This window comes from Typopeltis vanoorti, chromosome 11, assembly GCF_054136105.1.
Source record: "Typopeltis vanoorti isolate ZY-2024b chromosome 11, IOZ_Tvanoo_1.0, whole genome shotgun sequence".
In the NCBI taxonomy this organism is placed as follows: domain Eukaryota; kingdom Metazoa; phylum Arthropoda; class Arachnida; order Uropygi; family Thelyphonidae; genus Typopeltis; species Typopeltis vanoorti.
In genome coordinates, this window is record NC_143559.1 from 64364938 (window position 1) to 64385001 (window position 20064).

The following is a 20064-nucleotide window of genomic DNA, read 5'->3' on the forward strand; positions in this document are numbered from 1 at the left end:
ATTCGTGAATAGCTCTTCTTATAACGTCTACATCAAAATCATTCAAAGCTATGGTTTCGATGGTTTTCTTTCTCTGGCGCTTTTTTTTAGGAGATTTAAATTTTGGCTTACCTTCACCTTTTGATTCCCTACGAATTCTTTTAACAGTCGACCCCGATACGCCTGCAATTGCACTTGCACGTTTTATGACTTGAGAAAGGGGAACAAGAAGACTGCGTTCTGACGATTCTTTTTCGCAGAATGTCAGCACATTATTCAATATTCTTTTGCAAGAGCTACTGAAACGTGTAACAATAGAACTTGTTGACTGTACTGGATCCATCATACAAATTAATAATAAAAAAATAATGCAAAAAGAGAACAACAAAAATCAAGCTAGTACTAGTACAGCGACAGACAAGAAAGCACGTGATTTCGCATGTTGGCGACCAATTCGTACATCCTTCATTTCTTTCTCCCCTTCAGCATGAATCGACTATTCTTAGCACAAAGCCAAGAAGGGATCTAGAAATGGTGGGCGAACTATAATATGCTATAGGTCATAGATGGTGAACCTATGGCACGTCCGAGAATTTTGCTGGCATGTCAGTGATTTACAGGTGATATCCTTTTATACACTTATGAATTATTCAACTTTTTTTTTAAATTGTTACAATACATACAAGTTAAATTTTGTTTCACACCAGAGAGCAGCTATGAAGATGTAAATATTATTTATGCGGTACTAATAAAAGGTCGCGCGACCCAAAGGCAACTGACAAGTGTTGAGTTGAAATGCTAATTCTCTTCAACCGAATTCCATAACATGTGAAACTGTCATAACAACATTCACTATATATTTCTTAGTTTTAACACATTCACGATGGGGTGTCATTTATCGTTCTGACGGAACGTCTCTTTATCGGTGGGCTCAACTAACACAAAGTTTCAACCCTTGGTTGAATTTTATTGCTGCTTGTTTGTGTTTGAGCCGGCACAGGAACTCACACATGCATTATGACATATTTCAATTCGTGGTAGAATTTTATTTGAAGTTAGCCTTTGTGATCTGTCATAATGACATCGAGAATTTCAAATGCAATAAAACAAACACTTATTTCATGTTGTCCAATTGAAAAATTGGACAACAGTTTATAGTTAGATACTGTGTTTCCGGTGCAACATATAGTTTTGCTTGAGTCTATACAGCATAGTTTCTGTGAGAGGGGACATGTGATTCATTAGTTATTGCCATTTTTATTCCATCTGTCTCTACTTGCACTATTTGTTGAGAAATATATTACACAGACTGCAAAAGCCTCCATACCTTAATCAGGGATACAATAAAACTACTTGTTTTTCTTGCATCTGCAGTATAATGGCTGTTGGGGAGGGCGTGTTGTTAACCTCAGGGAGCGAGTTATTATCGCCTTGACGTGAACATATTTAAACATTTTTCGTCTGCGAGGCGTATGCAACACTTTTTAATGTCTTTTTTTGTAAAGTAAAATCAAGGGTGCCAGTTATACACGAGGGCAAGTTATTTTTGAGTAATGGTAAGCATTTTGCCGACAAGTCGACATCCTTCTGCTGCTTCCTTTGCTCAGTTAACTAACTTCGATGGTGAGTTACAATGCATAAATATTTTTCTCACTATTTTTTTTTTTTTTTTCAAACCAGCATAATGAAAATCAATTTTACACTGAATAACATTATAAATTTATATATAAATAAATATTATAAATAAAACAAAATATTATTTATAAATTTATAAATAATTATTTATAAAATATTATAAATTAATGTATATATTATAAATTTATAACTAACTAAATAAATAAATTAAGTTAGTTTAATCTTCTATTAATTTTTCCCCTATTAAAAACTGCCTGGCATGTCAGCAAATAGATTGGTAAATTTTTGGCATGTCCACATAAAAAGGTTCGCCACCACTGCTATAGGTTATGTAGCTTCTTGTGCTAGACTGATATATAAAATAAATTTAATGCTTAAATAACACCATTAAAAGTGGTGGTTCAGAATAAGATTCCTGACTTCACTTATCACTATCAAGACACTTCGTTTTTGGCTGTCCAACTCCTCTCCATCTTTCCAAGCATACTAGGAAAACCCCCTCTTAGTTATATATTACTGTCATACATGCAAATGACATGCTGTACCTTATCAGTTTTATACAATTCACAATATATGTCTTCTCAATCAGTATATAAATGTTATGGCATTTCCCCCACAACCTGCCATCTCTAATAAGCCCATAAATCCTTTGGCACATGTTTTGACACCATATACATATCGTCATCTTTTATAATTGTTTTAGCAGTTCTCAGTTGGGGCTTTGCTTCTAAAAATGACTTGATAACAGATGTGCTATGTCTTAGTTCTTGACTGATATCTGCACCTATGATGTCTGAAGTACTAACTTTCTTGCTTTTTCTGTTTTTATGAATAATATTATCTTCTTGGCTGCTCATTGTCCAGTGCACATAGAAACAATGGAGTGACTAATAATATCTGTCATTTGCATAAGAAGATAGGGCAGATGTATTAAATATGGTATCACTTATCTGGATTCCAGAATCAGTCAGTTTTTCCCAGCACCACATTAAATAATAGAGCTAGGGTGTCCCATGCCTTAATCCATTATAAAATTGAAATTGGTCAGAGAATATATTGGATGCTTATAAAGTGCTGGACCTCTACATCGTCGTGAGTTAAGAGGAATTTTTATTCCATGTCTTATAAGACAAAATAGTGTCAGGAATAAACTTTAGTACTTTCCTGTTGTTACTGTTAAGCTACTTTAAAATCTATGAATAAATTATGTATTTATATTGACCTTTATTTTTATTGTGTACCTGCTTATGTAACAAAGATCAGTGGTGGACTTGCCCTTTCTAAAGCCACACTGGTATGAGCCATTTTCATTTTCAGCATAAGGGACAAGTCTCTGGTATATTAGAAAATATTATCTCTCTTTGTTTGCAAGGTAATTCCTTGGTAATTTGAGCACCTCGTTGGATCACTTTTTTCTATGCAGAGAACATATACCAAGTACAGGTTTGCCACCTCCTGTGGTACTGTTATGTCTCCTGAGGTGATAAAACTCAATCTAATGTCCATTCTTTATAGTGTTTACTAATTATCTGAACATGAACTTCTACCAGCATCCAAATAAAAATTGTTACAATGTCATTCTCAGTTGATATTTAATGACCACTTACTCCTATTTAATATTAAAATAATTGGTAAAACTACAAATAATGGACATCACAATGATCAGCTTTCAGATTTTTTTTTTTTAAATATTAAATAGAGATTTTGTTTTTAAATATTAAATGCTGAAAGCAGATCATTTTAATGGTTATTATTTGCAATTATTTTAATATCAAACTTTTCTCTCCTCCATGTTTCACATCTGATTAATACAAATAGCTGATGTTTTCTGTCAGACTATGATTGGATGTCTGTGCCAGAAGGTATTGTGTAGGATTCCCTTTTCTTCTTATGTCTGTATGTTCGTTTTGTCATAATATGAAGTTCTGTTTCATATTTTAATAGTACATCAGAAAATTTTTATTCCATGTAACATATTATGCTGCTAAATTTAACCAGTTTTAATGATTTTTTTGCATTTCAGTCATGCTGGTTATCAATACTGTGGTGCTTGTGCTGCATATGCATATAAGCAAGTTGATCCTTCTATTGTGTAAGTATCATTTTGATATTTTTACATTTAATGAAATCCCTACTTAGTAAATTAATTTCTCAAAGCTAAATTTCACATAGCTTTTATTCTAGATACCAACTATAAAACGTAAAACAAAAAGCAACAATAATACTATTCAACATATGAAGGTGTGCCGAAAAGTTGTGCTAATCACCATGAAGGGATTGAGATAGAACCATGTAACTTACACATTATTCTACATATTCCCCAAAGTGTTATACACTTGTTAAAATGCTGCTGCATCATATGCAATCCTCGGAATAAAAAGTCTTTTCTTTGTTGCACAAACCAGTCCTCAACTATAGATATGACTTCATCTGCAGTAAATTTTGTTCCTTTCAAATGTTTCTTTAAATTTGGGAATAGAAAATAGTCAGATGGGGCCAGGTCTGGCAAATGGGGTGAGCAAGGCGGACATTAACAGCCCAAGTTGTGTATTGTCTGTTGGGTTTCATGGTGCGCTGTCCTGCAAAAGCAACACCCTCTGCAGTTTCTCATGATGTTTTTCCTTCAGAGCTGTTGAACAAACTGCTGCTGTAACAGTTCCATCTTTTTTTAAGGTACTTGGTAAGGATTACCATCCATATCCCAAAAGACAATGCCAAGAACCTTCCCTGCTGACTTTTGGGGTTGGAACTTCTTTGACAATGGAGAATCTCTGTGTCCCCACTCCATTGACTGTTGTTTGGTCTCTGGGTCATAGTGATGAAGCAATGTTTTATCAATAATCACAATTCAAGCCCAAAAATTTGCATCTGATTTCTCAAAAATGATCCCAAATCCCTTGAGATGACAGCACACATTTTATCTTTTGGTCAGCATTCAAACATTGGGGACCCACTTTGCTGAGAGCTTCTGCATGTCCAGATGTTGGCAGATAATGACCCCAACTTTTTTCCTGGATATCCCCAAAGTCTTGGCAATGTTTTGGCTGGTATTCGTCTATCAAGGATCATGGCATGCACTGCATCAATGTTTTCAGGTGTGATTGCTGTGGAAGGGTCTTCCTGACATCTGTTGTCTCCGGATACTCAGTTTTAAACTTGACCATCCATCTGGCAAATTGGAGATGCTGGGGCACAGTCCCCTAAAGTTTCATACAAAGTTTGGTGCATCTCAATTGTGGACTTTTTTACAGCACAAAAAACTTGATGATGGCTTGTACCTCTGTGTCTTCGAATTTCTTCAAAACCTCTGACATGTTTTCTTATATATCATAAAAGAAAAAGAATAAATTATTACAATTTGATGAAACATGATGATGAAACATCATGTTTTTTGAAAATACTTCAGGAGCAAACTTTGTTTGCTTATTTGTTTGGATAAAGGATTAAACCAAGTATATAATTTCTTGGTATCTTTAATTGATAGTATAACCAAGTGGAAAAACTTCCAACATGATAGGACGATAGGACGCTGCAAACAAAACCTTATCAAATGGGGCTACCTCACTGGCCCAGACAATTATGAGTGTGGGACAACCCAGTCCATGGAACACCTTCTTTCTTGCCCCTTTCTTCCATCACCTTGCACAAAAGAGGACCTTATATCTTGCACAGAAAGAGCAGTTGATTGTGCAAGATACTGGAGGAACATCTGACCATATTTATTGTATATAAGTGATGTATAGTTTCCTTTTTTTCATATTTAATTATTTCCCTGTATAATTCACCTACCAAATCTAAGCTGATCTCATTGTAATATATCCTAATTTGTTGTAAATCATGTTGTACCACTTGTGTTTGGATACGAAATAAATAATTAAAATAAAAAACCCTTCAGTTCACACTTCTTCCCTTTTTTTTTGTAATGCTGTTATTGCTTTATTCATTGGTGTCATTTAATAGGTGAGAGACTATGAAATTCTATGGGATGAGTTTTTCTAAATATTTTATTTTATTTAAAAAATTTTCACACTGAAATGCAGTGCTGCATACTATGGTCTATCAGAGTAAAGGCTGATGCCAAAATACATCAAGATCTATCCCACAATGATATGAGGTATTCTAGAAGTCATTTGTTGGTGATGATGCCAAGCACCAGTATGCTCTGCAATGCTCTAAGTGATTTTAATGTCTGCTGAAGTATTGCCTGTAGAAGTCAAGTCTTTGTAACTCTCATTGCACCATACACTACCAAAGGAGATGGCAGCACTAGTGAAATGAGCTGCCCCAAACTCCTCTTCAATCTGTCAAGCAAGATATATATTCTGCCCATAATATGAGACCTTGTTCCTATGACTGACAACAAGTGGGTAGCCAGTACTCATTATCTGTGCATCAATAACCCAGACTCTTTTACCCTTCTTTGCAATTAAATCGGGCTTTCTAATACCAACTGTAGTCCTATAGTGGTTTAACTGCAGTCTCCCAACCTTTGTTTTTCAACCAGTTATTTAATATGGAGACCACAGCATCATGCCGCTTTATGCAAATACTATGAGTTTGAAAACAACATTGGGCAATATGAGAAAGGGTTTCACTGTAGTGGCAACCTTCCCTACAACTTATGTCGCCTCTGTGGCCACAGGTTGTGTGGGCCTTCGTGGGCAGGACATTGATCTTAGCCCTGATTAAGTGAATAATTCGTAACCAGGTAGGAGTCTAGTACCTTCCCGTACCCATTGATGCTGGGGAGGCACAAGATTAGATCCATAAAGTGATGCACCATCAACAGAGCTATACAGCTGAGTAGCCCATTTCTTATGCTCTGCTGATGCAGTCTCTATCAGTTGACCTTGATACTTTGGTCAACTGATATGTCCTTGTTAATTAGTCAATGGCAAACTTGGTATTCCTTCCCTCCCCTGGGTTATCCCATGCCTCCGTTATAATAGAATTAAGAAATTAGAAATATCCACTTCTCAAATACATCTCTACAAATTTGAGAAGTGGATATTTCTAATTTCTTAATTCTATCATAACAGAGGCATGGGATAAGCCAGCAGAGGTAAGGGAAGGGATACCAAGTCTGCCATCCTTCATGGCATGAAAATAGGCAACGGGAGTCTACAGGAATCCTAAGTCATGAATGAATGGCAGAGCGAATAGCCCTATCCATATGGGACAGTACTGAGACATTCGTACACCTGAGTATCAATTTATGATAGTAATAGGGAGAACATAATTTGAAAAGAGGAAAAGCTTTTGCTGGGGTTTGAGAGAAGCTTCTCTTAAGATGACAAATCATTTTCTAAAGCGAAGGGAATACAAGACTGTCCTTTTGGTGCAAAGAAGATACCAAAGTATCTCCATTCTTCCAGGGCACTAGGCAATGCAATGCTCTATCATGCAGGAAAAACTCAAGATTTTCGACCTTTAGCTTCTTGTCATGCCCTGAAGGGACAAGTGCTAACGAGCAGGACCTCTCTACATTGATGGTAAGACCTCTAACATGAAAGAAGTCGACTGCCTGGTTAAGGAGTTCATGTAGGCCTACCTTAGTGGAGGCCACAAGAATAAGGTCATCTGCAAAGACCATAGCATTAAAAGAAGATGCATCCAGAGAGTAGCCAATATGGTAGAGGATGAAGAAACTCATCAGTAATGCAGTTGAAGAAAAGAGGAGATAAAGGGTCACCTTGGCAAACACTCTGAATTGTTGGAATAGAAGTTGCACAGGCCCCAATATTAATAGTGAGAGAATTATTAGAGTATAACTCTAAAACATATGAAAGAAAAGAAGCTGGACAGCCTGCAATAGATAGATAGTGCTCTTAAAATAGCAGGAAGAGAAACACTACTGAAGGCTTTCTGAAGGTCCAGGGAAGCTATAAACAAAGGCTTAAGACATCGGCAGGAATTGGAAAGGAGGGCAGTAAGAATATAGATGTACTCAGCACAGCCATCTGAAGGGACAAAGGCTCTCTGCTGAACGTCATGTTGGATGTACTTTTGCAGTCTTTTGACTAACACTTTATGATGAAGTCTAAGAAGAACAGGAGAAACTGTAATAGGCCTGTAATCCACAGCACTACTAGCTGTTTCCTTCTTTGTGATAAATATAGTTTTTGAGTTCCGTAAATAAGGTGGAATAACTTTAGTTGATAGGAAAATATTCAGAAGATCTTGAAGGATGTGAATATACTTGGATGTACTTTTGCAGTCTTTTGACTAACACTTTATGATGAAGTCTAAGAAGAACAGGAGAAACTGTAATAGGCCTGTAATCCACAGCACTACTAGCTGTTTCCTTCTTTGTGATAAATATAGTTTTTGAGTTCCGTAAATAAGGTGGAATAACTTTAGTTGATAGGAAAATATTCAGAAGATCTTGAAGGATGTGAATATACTTGGATATACGTTTGCAGTCTCTTGACTAACACTTTATGATGAAGTCTAAGAAGACAGGAGAAACTGTAATAGGCCTGTAATCCACAGCACTACAAGCGGTATCCTTCTTTGGGATAAATATAGTTTTTGAGTTCTGTAATTAAGGTGGAATAACTTTAGTTGATAGGAAAATGTTCAGACGATCTGGAAGGATATAAATATACTTTTGAATATACTTGGATATACGTTTGCATTCTCTTCACTAAACTGTAATAGGCCTGTAATCTGCAGCACTACTAGCGGTATCCTTCTTTGGGATAAATATAGTTTTTGAAGCCCGTAAATAAGGTGGAATAACTTTAGTTGATAGGAAAATGTTCAGAAGATCTTGAAGGATCTGAATGGGCACATTTCCTTAAATGTGACATTAGGGCCAGAAGCAGAATTACTAGAAGGTAAAGCTGATACAATTTCTAATTTCTTCATGCGATATGGGAGAATTAATGGCTGATTCAGAGACAGACCCAAATACACAAGGCTGGGCTTGATCAGGTAAATGCGGTGGTGGAGTGAAGAAAACAACTCCGAAACTCCACAAAATCTTCATGCTGATTCGGAGGGAAGTAGAGATGTCCCATCTGATAGTCTTTGCACATATCCTGCAATTCTTATATAGGGCTTGCATTTCTTCATAAGCTCTCTTCCTCAATCGGCTACGTGAAGGCAGACTTCGAGGCTGGGGATGTCTTGGTTGTCGAGGCTGATGCTTTTGCTCAGAAAATATATTTTGGAGATAATACTGAGGCTTGCTGGTGATATCATGTCCATTAAGATGAAAGAGTTTGAAAGCAAGAGCCAAACCTTTGGGGATTCATTTGCAAACCCTGAGTTGATTGATTCAGCCAGAGAGGCACATGGTGAGGTTGTCTGCAAGGACACAAAAATTGGAACTCTATGGCAGAAGAAGTTAGAGGTAATCAAGGAAAAGGTGTATCAAAAATTCCTGGCAAGTAAGTCAGCTTGTTCTGTAAGAGAATACAGAGAAAAATGTATGAAAGTGAAGTACTGTGTAAAACTAGCTAAACAAAAGTTGTGGGAAGTCTTTGGTAGGAACATAGGAAATAAACTAAAAGATAAAATCAGGAAGGTGGCAAAATGTTCTAGATGCTATTAAAAAGCTTAGAAATGGAAGAAAGAGTACTGTGAAAGGAATCAGATATGATAAAAGTGACATGAAAACCAAAGATAAAGATATTCTGGATGTCTTTCTTGTCCTCATCCTTGACTAAACCTTAATTGTAACGATTGCCTTACATTCCCAAAATCCTTTCCTTTAGTATTACATGGTGATCAGCATTCATTTCCAACAAATTATGGAGACTACAACTGTGTTAAAAATAATTATTTTAATTTCCCGAAACGTTGGGAAATTAAAATAATTATTTCTAACACGGTTGTAGTCTCCATAATATGAATAAGGCTGTGGGAATGGATGACATATCACCATGTATTCTTAAGAAATGTGGACCACAGTTGGCTATGCCCTTGATCTGGTTATTTAATGAAAGTCTTGCAGTGGGTAGGGTTCCTAAGGAGTGGAAAGAAGGCAAAATAGTACCACTCCACAAATATGGTTCTAAGACAGAAGTCTCCAACTATAGGCCAGTCTGTATAACTGTATTGTGGTCAAGGTGTTGGAGAGATTGGTAAGGAATAGGATATAGAATTTGCTTGATGGGCATAGCATTCTTTATGATGGTCAGCATGGATTTGTAAAGGGTAGGTCCTGTTTTAGTAATTTACTTGCATTTTATGATAAGGTGACAAGCGTGTTAGATAAGGGAGAATCATATACAGTGATATTCTTAGACTTTGCAAAGGCATTTGATAGATTACCACATGATAAGTTGGTGTACAAGCTGCAGAAGATGGGAATAGATAATATATTGGTTAGATGGATCAGAGATTGGCTCTCTGAACGATACTAGCAGGTTGTGTATGATAGAGCAGTGTCTCAAAAAAGGAGGGTAACCAGTGGCATGCCCCAGAGTTCTATTCTTGGGCTCCCTTCTGTTTAACTTGTTTGTAAATGATATATCATGTGGACTGACTGGGGATCTTCAGTTATTTGCTAATGATGCAAAGTTGGGAAAAATTATAAGTAGCTCTGCTGATGTTAAATTCCTTCAGGAAGATTTGAATAGACTTTTTACATGGACAAAAGAGTGAGGGGTGTAGTTTTACTATCAATAAATGCAAGTTGTTGCATTTTGGAGTGCAGAAATATAAGGCTGTATACTATATCGATAGCACCTACAGGAAGTGGATGAGATTAGAGATTTGGGAGTGATGGTTGACAGTAGACTGAAGTTTAGAGGGCATATTGCTAGTGTTGCAAAGGCTGCACATCATAGTGCTGCTATGATAAGAAGTACTCTAATATGCAAGGATAAGAACGTGGTTGTGCCACTGTATAAGGCACTGGTCAGACCACGTTCAGATCTGGTCACCTGGTTTTCAATGTGATGTGGAGACATTGGAGAGGATCCAGAGATGAGTGACTAAGACGATATCAGAAGTTTGGAATGCTGGTTATGGAGAGAGGTTGAAGAAATGTGGATTGCAGAGTTTGTGGATAGGAGGAAGTGAGGTGATATGATAGAAACGTTTAAGTTAGTGAGAGGATTTTATCAGATTAATCCAAAGGGGATTATAAAAAGAGTAGAAGGTTAGAGGGGAAAAACCAGAGGTCATTCCTGGAAGTTATGTAAAAGTGTGGCGAAGAGGGGTGTGAGGAGTAATTTTTTACATGGAGAATTGTCAGTGAACAGAACACATTACAGAATCTGTTGTTAATGCGAGGAGGAGGGTGTAATAATAATAATTTTTCTGAAATGAAATTACCATCCCAAAAGATTGGCAAATTGTTATAATCACTTGTATTCAATAGATTGATTATAAATAATTAATTAATTAGCATTTTCGGCCCAATAGTTTTTATCTTAAACATGCAACTATACAGAGTGATACAAATTGCAAATGTTACTCTATTGCTCAAATTTCTTACCATTGCTCTTTGCTGGCACTAATGATATAAAATAAATAAATAAATAATGTAAAATAAATATAATTTTCTGCTACAGCACATGTGATTGTTTAATTCTAGATATATATGGAGTAATTACTTGAAAGATTGCTAAATGAAACAGTGACAGCATGGTGATAGAAAACACTCAACAGGAATGTAATCAGGATTTCATATCAATACTTAATCATCATCATCAAATTCCTGACATGTGCCCTCAAGGGGGTGTAGAGGATATGATAGTACTACATGAAAAATTTACATCATTACTAACTTCCTATCTACAATTTTCCTCCAAATCAGTCTGTTACTTGTCAAGACTCCAACATTATCAGATCTTATATTTCTATCCTCTAAGGCACTTTGTACCGTATCAATCCACCTATATCTTGGTCTTCCTCTGGGAAGACCAAGATATAGGTGGATTTCCTGCCAATCTGGCAGAGAACACTTGTTTTGCTAATCTTTCCTTGCTTGTCATTTTTGGTCAGAAAATTTGTGGTCAGAAAATGACCACATTTCCATGTGGTCATTTTCTTTAAATGACCACACCACCTGAAATTAGCTCTGCTGACAATGTCAAGTTCTTTCCTAATTTTTAATATGATATTGCCATTGATGCCATCTGTTCACGCCTTTAATCTTTCTCAGGACTCTCATATCTGTGGTTTCTAGTCTTTGGTCAAGTGTTTTACTTTTGACCCAGTTCTCAGATCCATAAGTTAAAACTGGTTTGAACACCGTCTTGTATACTAATTTCTCTCTTATTCCATATGAATTTATCCAATTGACTGCTTACCATACCAGCTTTGTTGATTCTGCTGTCTATTTCCATATTTAATTTACCATCTTCAGTAAAAATCGTGCCTAAGTAGCTGAAATGTCTTACTTTTTCCATAGGTTCCCCATTCACAACACAGTTGACATTTTCAACAATTCTACCTATTTACTCTTTGTCTTTTTAATGCTGACCTTCATACCATATCTATTACAACAGTTATTCAATTTAGTCAGGGAATCTTGCAAACTTGTAGCGGATTTATTTAGAAGTATAACATCATCCGCATAAAGCAAAGAGCTGACATTAACATCTCCAATTCTGCTATCATGTTTAATACCACTTTCCTTCATAATGTGATCCATATAGATAATGACTAACAGGGGACAATGGAAGAAAGACTCCAACATTATCAACATTGGTATAATGCCCCATTGACACCATATAATTGTAGTGTATTGAATAGCTTCTCTCTTGGCACCTTGTCATATGCCTTTTCCAGATCGACAAAACTCAAATACAGATCTTTGTTATATTCCCATGCTTTCTCAACTATTTATCGCAAAGTGAAGATCTGATCCTGACAGCCTCTATGTGGCCTGAATCCAGCTTGTTCTTCACCAAGCTTTTCTTCCACAATTCTTCTCAATTGTTTCTCAAGTACACTTGCATAGATTTTGTCAGGAAAACTCATTAGGGAAATACCTCTATAATTCTCACATTCAGTTTTATTTCCCTTTTTATATATGGGTACTATTAGAGCTCTACTCCAATCATGAGGAATTCATCCCTCTGTCCAGGCTTTCTGTACTATGCAGTGCAGCCACTGTAAGACTTCTATACCACCATACTTCAGCATTTCTGGTCGAATATCATCTACTCCTGCTACCTTTCCACATTTCAAGCCTTTGATGGCTTTTTCTACTTCAAGTATGGATATGTATTCCTGACTGTATGCCTGTTGAGTGTTTTTTACCACTGTGCTCTCACTGCTTGTTTCATTTAGCAATTTTTCGAAGTAATTACTCCATACTTCAAGGATATCTTTTTCTCCTGTTTTCGTGTCACCTTTATCATCTCTAACTATTTTTATAGTTAGAGATGATAAAGACTCTTTCCTCCATTTCTAAGCTTCTTCAACGACCTCCAGAATATCTTACCACCTTCTTGATATTTATTTTCTATGTTCTTGACAAAGTCCTCCCATGACTTTTGTTTAGCTACGTTTATACAGTGTTTCGCTTTCTTACATTTGTCTCTGTATTCTGTTGTATTCTGTATTCTCAGTTCTGATTTTTCTATCCTTGCAGACAACCTCACCACATGCCTCTCTGGCTGAATCAATCAGGGTTTTCTTCAAGGTTTGCTACTGAATCTCCAAGGTTTGGTTCCTGTTCTCAAACTCTTTCATTTTTTCTTCAATAATCTTTGTGTATGTTAGTCTACAGTTCACATCTGAGAGCTGCTCAACTTTTATTCGCTTTAAAGCTTTCTTACATGTTATTCTTTTCATTACGAAATTCAATTTTATCCTGCTCAGGACTAAATAGTGATCGCTTCCAATTTCAAATCCTCTGTACACTCTGGTCTCCTGCACCAGGGAGAAAACATCACTATCAACAATAACATAGTCAATGAGACTTTTCTTATTCCTAGCCTCTTCTCTGCATGTGAATTTGTGCACATTTTTATGTTGGAACATGGTGTTAGTAATAACCAGTCCATGACCTGAGCAGAAATCCAACAGGTATTTGTCATTATTATTGGTTTTGCTCTTTTCTCCAAATTTTCTCAAAATATTTTTGTATGTCTGATAATCATTTCCTACTCTGCTATTTAGATCCCCAACAAGGACCAACTTTTCCTTTTTCATTGTGTCAGTTGCTTTTTCTAAAGCATCAAAAAATTCCTCCACTTCTACCTTAGTAGAACCTTCTGTGGGACCATAGGCACAAATAAATCTCATTGTCCAATTCCCCATTTGATATTTGCCCAGATCACTCTACTTGAGACTGCCTGCCATTTAAGAAGATTAGCCTCGTATTTTGTGTTGAATACTATGGCTACAACTTCTTTTCCTTGATTGTCATTTCCTGAATATAACATTTTGTATTTATTGCTCAGAAAGATCTCACCATTTTTTGTCTTTTTTGTTTCGGTCACCCCTATTAAGTTGATCTGGTATTTACCTTATTCTTCAGCTAGCTCCATTTCTTTGCCATTCAGGCTTCTTATGTTGATAGTACCGATCTTTAACTCTGGTGATGTTGAGTTGGGGTGTGCTTTCAGATTTGTTTCAGTAGCTGACTTTTCGATGTTCGCTCTGGTTCCCTGGTGGAACAACGGAGGCCTTGTTTAACTGGGCGATGCCCCAGCCAGCATGAAATTTTGTCATGTTGTACCATCATTTTCTATATTGGTTTAAGCCAATAAGAATACAGTTTGGTCGGCTAAATCCCAAATTGCCAGCCCATCCTTGTTTGTTCAGTATCCAGTTAGATACCCAACAGGGTGCACCACGAGAAGGTGAGGATTGGGCATTAGGTCAGAAGTCCTGGTCGGTTCTCCGCATTCCTTTAAAGGCTATGTGGAGGTCTCCTCTCAGTTATACAGCTTTGACCCTTAAGTACCCCATACTTGAAGTAGAAAAATCCATCAAAAAGTTAATATGAAAAGGCATCTGGCGTAGATGTTAAAAATGCTCAAATATCGAGGTATAAAAGTTTGTATGGAGAGAGAGAGTGTATAATGTATAGGAATATGATCCTCTTTTTGAAGAGGGAAAGCATGTTGTGACTGCTAGGTTATGACTTTGTAATTCACTAATTTTTTTTCTAATAGTGACATCTGAGTTGGATAAAGAGCATGGCTACATGATGTGATACACTGTTGCCATTCACTGTTACACCAATTGGAACAAATGAGGATGGATATGAAGCTGGTGATGTGGATATGAGCATGGATGACGGATAGATACCATAGAGTAGTAGTATATGGATGAATCCAGGAGATGGCATGTTCACAGAACTCTGAGCACATCTCTAGTGGGACGTCACAGAGCTCTGTTCTTGGTCTCTCTGGTTCATTTGTACATTCATGATATAGAAATTAGCAGCTATTTGCTGATGATGCAAAACTGAGTAAAGTTAATCAAAGCAATATAGAGATCCATTGTAGAATAATTTAAATAGACAAAGTATGGGCAGAGATGAGGAAGTTATTATATTCCCATTTAGCATTAATGACTGTCTTTTAATATTATAAAAAATCACCTCAAGTTCTGTTAATATAGCAGACTAGGAGGATAGGTCTGTTCTAATAACAGGATGCACACCCACACAAAGTGCACCCACTGAAAAGTTCTGATAAACACCTAAAGCAAAAAATGACTGGTTTGTGCAACAAGGGGAAAGACTTTTTTTCTCAGAGGATTGCAAATGATGCAGCAGTGTTGTATATAACATTTTGTTTGGAATATGTAGAATGATATGTAAGTTACATAGTTCTACCTAAATTCCTTCATGGTGATTATCACAGCTTTTCAGCACACACCTTCATATATATCTCCTATTATTTTATAATATATATATATATATATATATATATATATATATATATATATATTTTTTTTTTTTTTTTTCTTTTCATATCTGATTCATCCAGAAGATTGCAAGACCTGTAGTACATTAGTGTCGTGTGTGTGTGTGTGTAGGAGAAAGAAGAAATTTGTTGACATGTTTTTTGAATAGCTGAAGGTTGTAATCTTTGAGGAAGATAGTGAAGGAAGCTATTCTAGAAGACAGCAGTAATGGAATGAAAGAGTATGAGAAGTTGTTTCGATAAGTTTGGTGGCGGATGGTAAATGGATATAGACCATCCGCTGTTCTTAGTTTTTATTGAAGGTGGAGGAATTATAGTGGCCAGTTCAACAGATCATCGACCATGAAAATACCTGTAGAAGAGACATAAGGCAGAAACTGAACATAAGAATCGTGTTGAAAAAAAAGACAACTTTTTAAATAGCATGCCAACTGGCACAGAGAGCATGCTGCAGCTGCTGAGCACACCTAGTGGCAGATTTTGACAGCAAACTGCCATTTGTCCCATTCTGCTATGAGTATTAGTCATCGAGTTACATCTACTGAAGTGATCACATGCACAAGCTGTTCCCAAATTAGTGAACTTGGTAAAAATTTTACAGAGACATTTCAATTGCTTAACCAAGCATATACGGGGAGGACTGTATGAGCCAAACACAGTGCTATGAGTGGTTTAAGTGTTGATGAATGAGTCAATCAAAGATCAAGGTGATGTTTGTGTTTTTTGATTGGAAAGGCATTGTCCATTATGAATTTGTACCACGTGGTCAAATGATAGAGTTGTACCAGGGAGTTCTAGTGCATTTGAGGGATGCTGTGTGTAGGAAGAAGCCTGAATTGTGGGGAAAACCAGACTTAGATGTTGCATCACGACAGTGTGCCAGCTCATGCATCACTCCTCATCCACAGTTATATGGCAAAACAGCAGACATCCATTGTGCCCCATCCACCCTATTCTCTGGACTTAGCTCTAGCAGACTTTTCCTGTTTCCAAACTTAAAACCACTTTGAGAGGATGTCGTTTCCAAACCGTAGAGGAGATTCAGGAAAATGAGATAAGAGAACTGCATACCATCACAGAAAGTACATTCCAGGAACCATTCCACCAATGAAAGAAACATTGGGAATGGTGTATCGCCAATAGAGGGGAGGGACTACTTTGAAGGGGGTGGAACAGTGTTTAAAATGTCGTGAAATGAGCAATAAAGTCTTTATAGCAAAAGTTTTCTTTTTTCAAACATGCCTTATATGGAGTGATTGTGAGATCATCAATTGATCTCAGTAATTGCCATTTTCCAAATAGCATTAAGCAGTGCACTGAAGGTTTGGGTGTGCACCACCCCAAATGTATAAGTAGTATTTGCTGTTTTTGCAGATTTGGGATTTATGTAGTATTAGTAGTTGTATAAGTACACTTTCTATGGTAGAAGCTATGGCTGCAAAAAGCTGGAGATGCAGGTCAGTCCAAGAAGAGAAATTTGATCATGTTTTTATATATGAGTGTTATTTGATAATAAAGGAAAGTGACATGAGATTTTTCCTGCAAGAAATTATACAGCATTGTTTTTTTACTAGTATTGAAATTCATAAGGTTATTCTCATCCCAGTTAAGAAAGTGAGATCAGAATTTAAGGCATTTTTTATGGAGGATTCCGAGGCTTCTAATGATTGGGTATTACAAGTTTGTTAAATGAGAGGGAAGAGTTGAGTATTGTCATAACCATAGCTATTGATACGATTTGAAGTCAGTGCGAGCAAGGTAATTTTTGTACATTAGGAAGAGAATGAGTTAAAGTAATATGCAAGCTCAAATATGAAACTAACAACCCAGTTGCAAAATGTGAAGACAGACCAGAGGTGATAGTTTGCTGAGAAAACCTCACCATGTGAGATTAACTCACCTTCAGTTGAAAACCTGCTTATGATGGCCTATTCAACCATAGGACACATGGTTGCACTATAAAAATTCTTGCAAATTATTATATTGAATATATTTATTTTAATTATAAATTTTTTATGCTTAGTTAATTTTATGATTTTAATTATTATTTATTATTATAACAAACCCCATGGAGTTAACTCATTGTAGGAGGTTTCACTCAGTGGGAAGCATATATAATTGTGGTGAATTTTAAACTCATTCACACTCCTTGGTATTCACAACATGTACTGAATTCATTTCACTTAGTATTCTCCATGTAAAAAAGCTTGCTCTTCTCCCTACCTTCCACTCTCTGCTATAATTTTCTCACAAACTTAAACTTCTCTTTATCACATCATCTCTTTTCTTCTGCTTGTCCACTAAGCTGTAATTTACATTCCCTCAGTTCCTTTCCATGGCCAGCATTCCAGAATCCTGCTATTGCTTAATTACTGTGGAGTATGATCAGATTTGAGCACAATAGTCCGTGTGATCTGGTCTGAAGTGCTTTATACAGTAGCATAGTTATACATAAATCTTTACAAATATTCCAGGCAGAGGCCATGAAAATTGAGGCATTCTTCAGAGGCAAGTTGATGCATAATAAATGTTCTGAAGTATAATATCTTATATTTAAATATTGGTCCATTTTGCTATTAAATCTTTACGAAATGTGTAATTTGTAATAATTATCATAAGTCAAAACAATCACAGATTTAGAAGAACCAACTTAGAATTTTATCTGGTTTTTGTTTGCATTTAAGGACACGAGTTTTCATCCTGGGTCCTTCTCATCATGTCCGTCTAGGAGGGTGTGCCTTATCTCCTGCAAGGATATACAATACACCATTTTATAACCTTCATATCGATCTAAACAGTGAGTAATATATATTATACTAGAAACAACCTCATTATTAACAACAAGGAAAAAAAGTGATTTCCTTATATAGAAATTTCTGAAACATAAGAATTTGACATAAAGCTTAGTTTTTTTTTTTTGTTTATTAAGTGATTTCCTATTCTGTTAAGAAAAGGTTACCAGTCTTCATTACTAAATTTTTTTTATATGTGATGGAGTTAACATTCATGAACTCTGAACTTATGAGACACTAGTATGAAAGCATCTTAATGGCTCAAATCTAGTATAATTCTGTATTGATGTTTCAAGACTTCTCTTGTTAATAGGCTGTGCTTTGCTTTCCTGTTAATTTTGAATATACATTAATTCTCTTATCACTTCTCCCAAGTTGCTTTCATTTTCTAGGTTGCATGTAGCAAGCTCAGTAACATTTGCATGCAACTTTAATTTGTATATTAATGATATAGAGAATGGTTTAAGAGGGATATTCAGTTGTTTGTCGATGATGCAGAATTGGGTAGGTCATTAGTTGATAATGGTGTAGATATTATGCATGATGGTTTAAATAAATTGGCATTGTGGGCAAAGGATAATGGTTGTCAATTTAATGCTGCAAAAATGTTAAAATGTTAAAAATGCTGCAAAAAAGGTTATGCACTTTGGGTTGAAAATATCTCACCTCATCAGTGTCCTGCATATTTGCAGGACAGTAGTCACTTGGATTTCTTGGGGATCAGGTGGTGGATGGAATCCAGAGCTGAGTAAACAGGCTGGTGACAAGTCTCAGGAATGCCACCTTTGAGGATAGATTGAAGGTGTGTTTGTGGGGGGGGGGGGCTTGCTGAGGTTGATAGGCAGAAAAGAAGGGACACGATAGAAACTTGATTTACTGAAGGGATTCTATAAGATTGACACAAAAGAAATTTTACAATATATGACAAATACAGAGAGCTGAGGTCACCCCTGAAAGTTTTGTAAGGGTGTGATTAGTAAGAATGTCAAGAATAGATTTCTTGCTTGGAGAGTGGTGAATGAGTGGAATAGATTGCCAGAAGTAGTTGTGAGTGTCCTAACAGTGAATAAACTTTAGATGTATGATAGGTGTTGTATGCATAAAGATTTAGTGCGGGTCTTCTGCAATTAGCCTTCTGACTCCCTGGAGACAACCTGTATAATCATAACCTAGAAATGACAAAGCTTACCATTCAGTATGGTAGTTTTATTAGTACATTTCCTTCATTAGTATTGTTTTCTTCTGGCTAAAATAATGTTAATCTGCTATTATTATTATTAAGAAACTCTTCCAGGGAATCAGGAACTCATCGAGGGAGGTCAATTTGCCTATTTACAAGGTCTTATCAAGGCCTTGTAAATAAGAAAAATGACATCCTTTTCTTTACATGTCTAAGTTCATTTCAGCATTGCATTATCTTTTGAGGTGTATTTTCAGTCTTTACTCTACATGGCTCTGAACTTCAAATTTTCTATCTATTAACGCTCAAAGATCCCTAGTCTGATCGGTTTCTTCAAGTATAATCCTACCAATATAATATGACATTGAATTTCTAATCACCAAAGTGCATGCCTACATTTACCGACATTAAACTGACATCCATTTTCCCATGCCCACAATTTCAGCCTATTCAAATCATTCTGCAAGTACTGCATATCAGTTGCATTTCTGATTATCCTACCTATCTTTGCATCATCATTCAATCTGTACCTGCAGATTGAATAACAGTTGACCAAGGACTAACCTTTATGGTACACCATTAGTTACCTTAAATCTGCTGACTCCACATCCTGCATATACCACTTTTTGAA

At 36.2% G+C, this 20064-nt stretch overlaps 1 protein-coding gene across 2 annotated transcripts in view; it reads left to right on the forward strand.

The window, feature by feature from the left end:
* LOC150101675 (protein MEMO1-like) overlaps positions 1-20064 on the forward strand; it is a 193340-nt gene that overhangs the window by 56820 nt on the left and 116456 nt on the right. For both annotated transcript variants that reach the window (XM_090401000.1, XM_090401001.1), the window contains exons 3-4: positions 3638-3706; positions 18146-18258. In XM_090401000.1, the coding sequence (XP_090257126.1) occupies positions 3638-3706; positions 18146-18258 (182 nt within the window). The remainder of the gene's footprint in view (positions 1-3637; positions 3707-18145; positions 18259-20064) is intronic.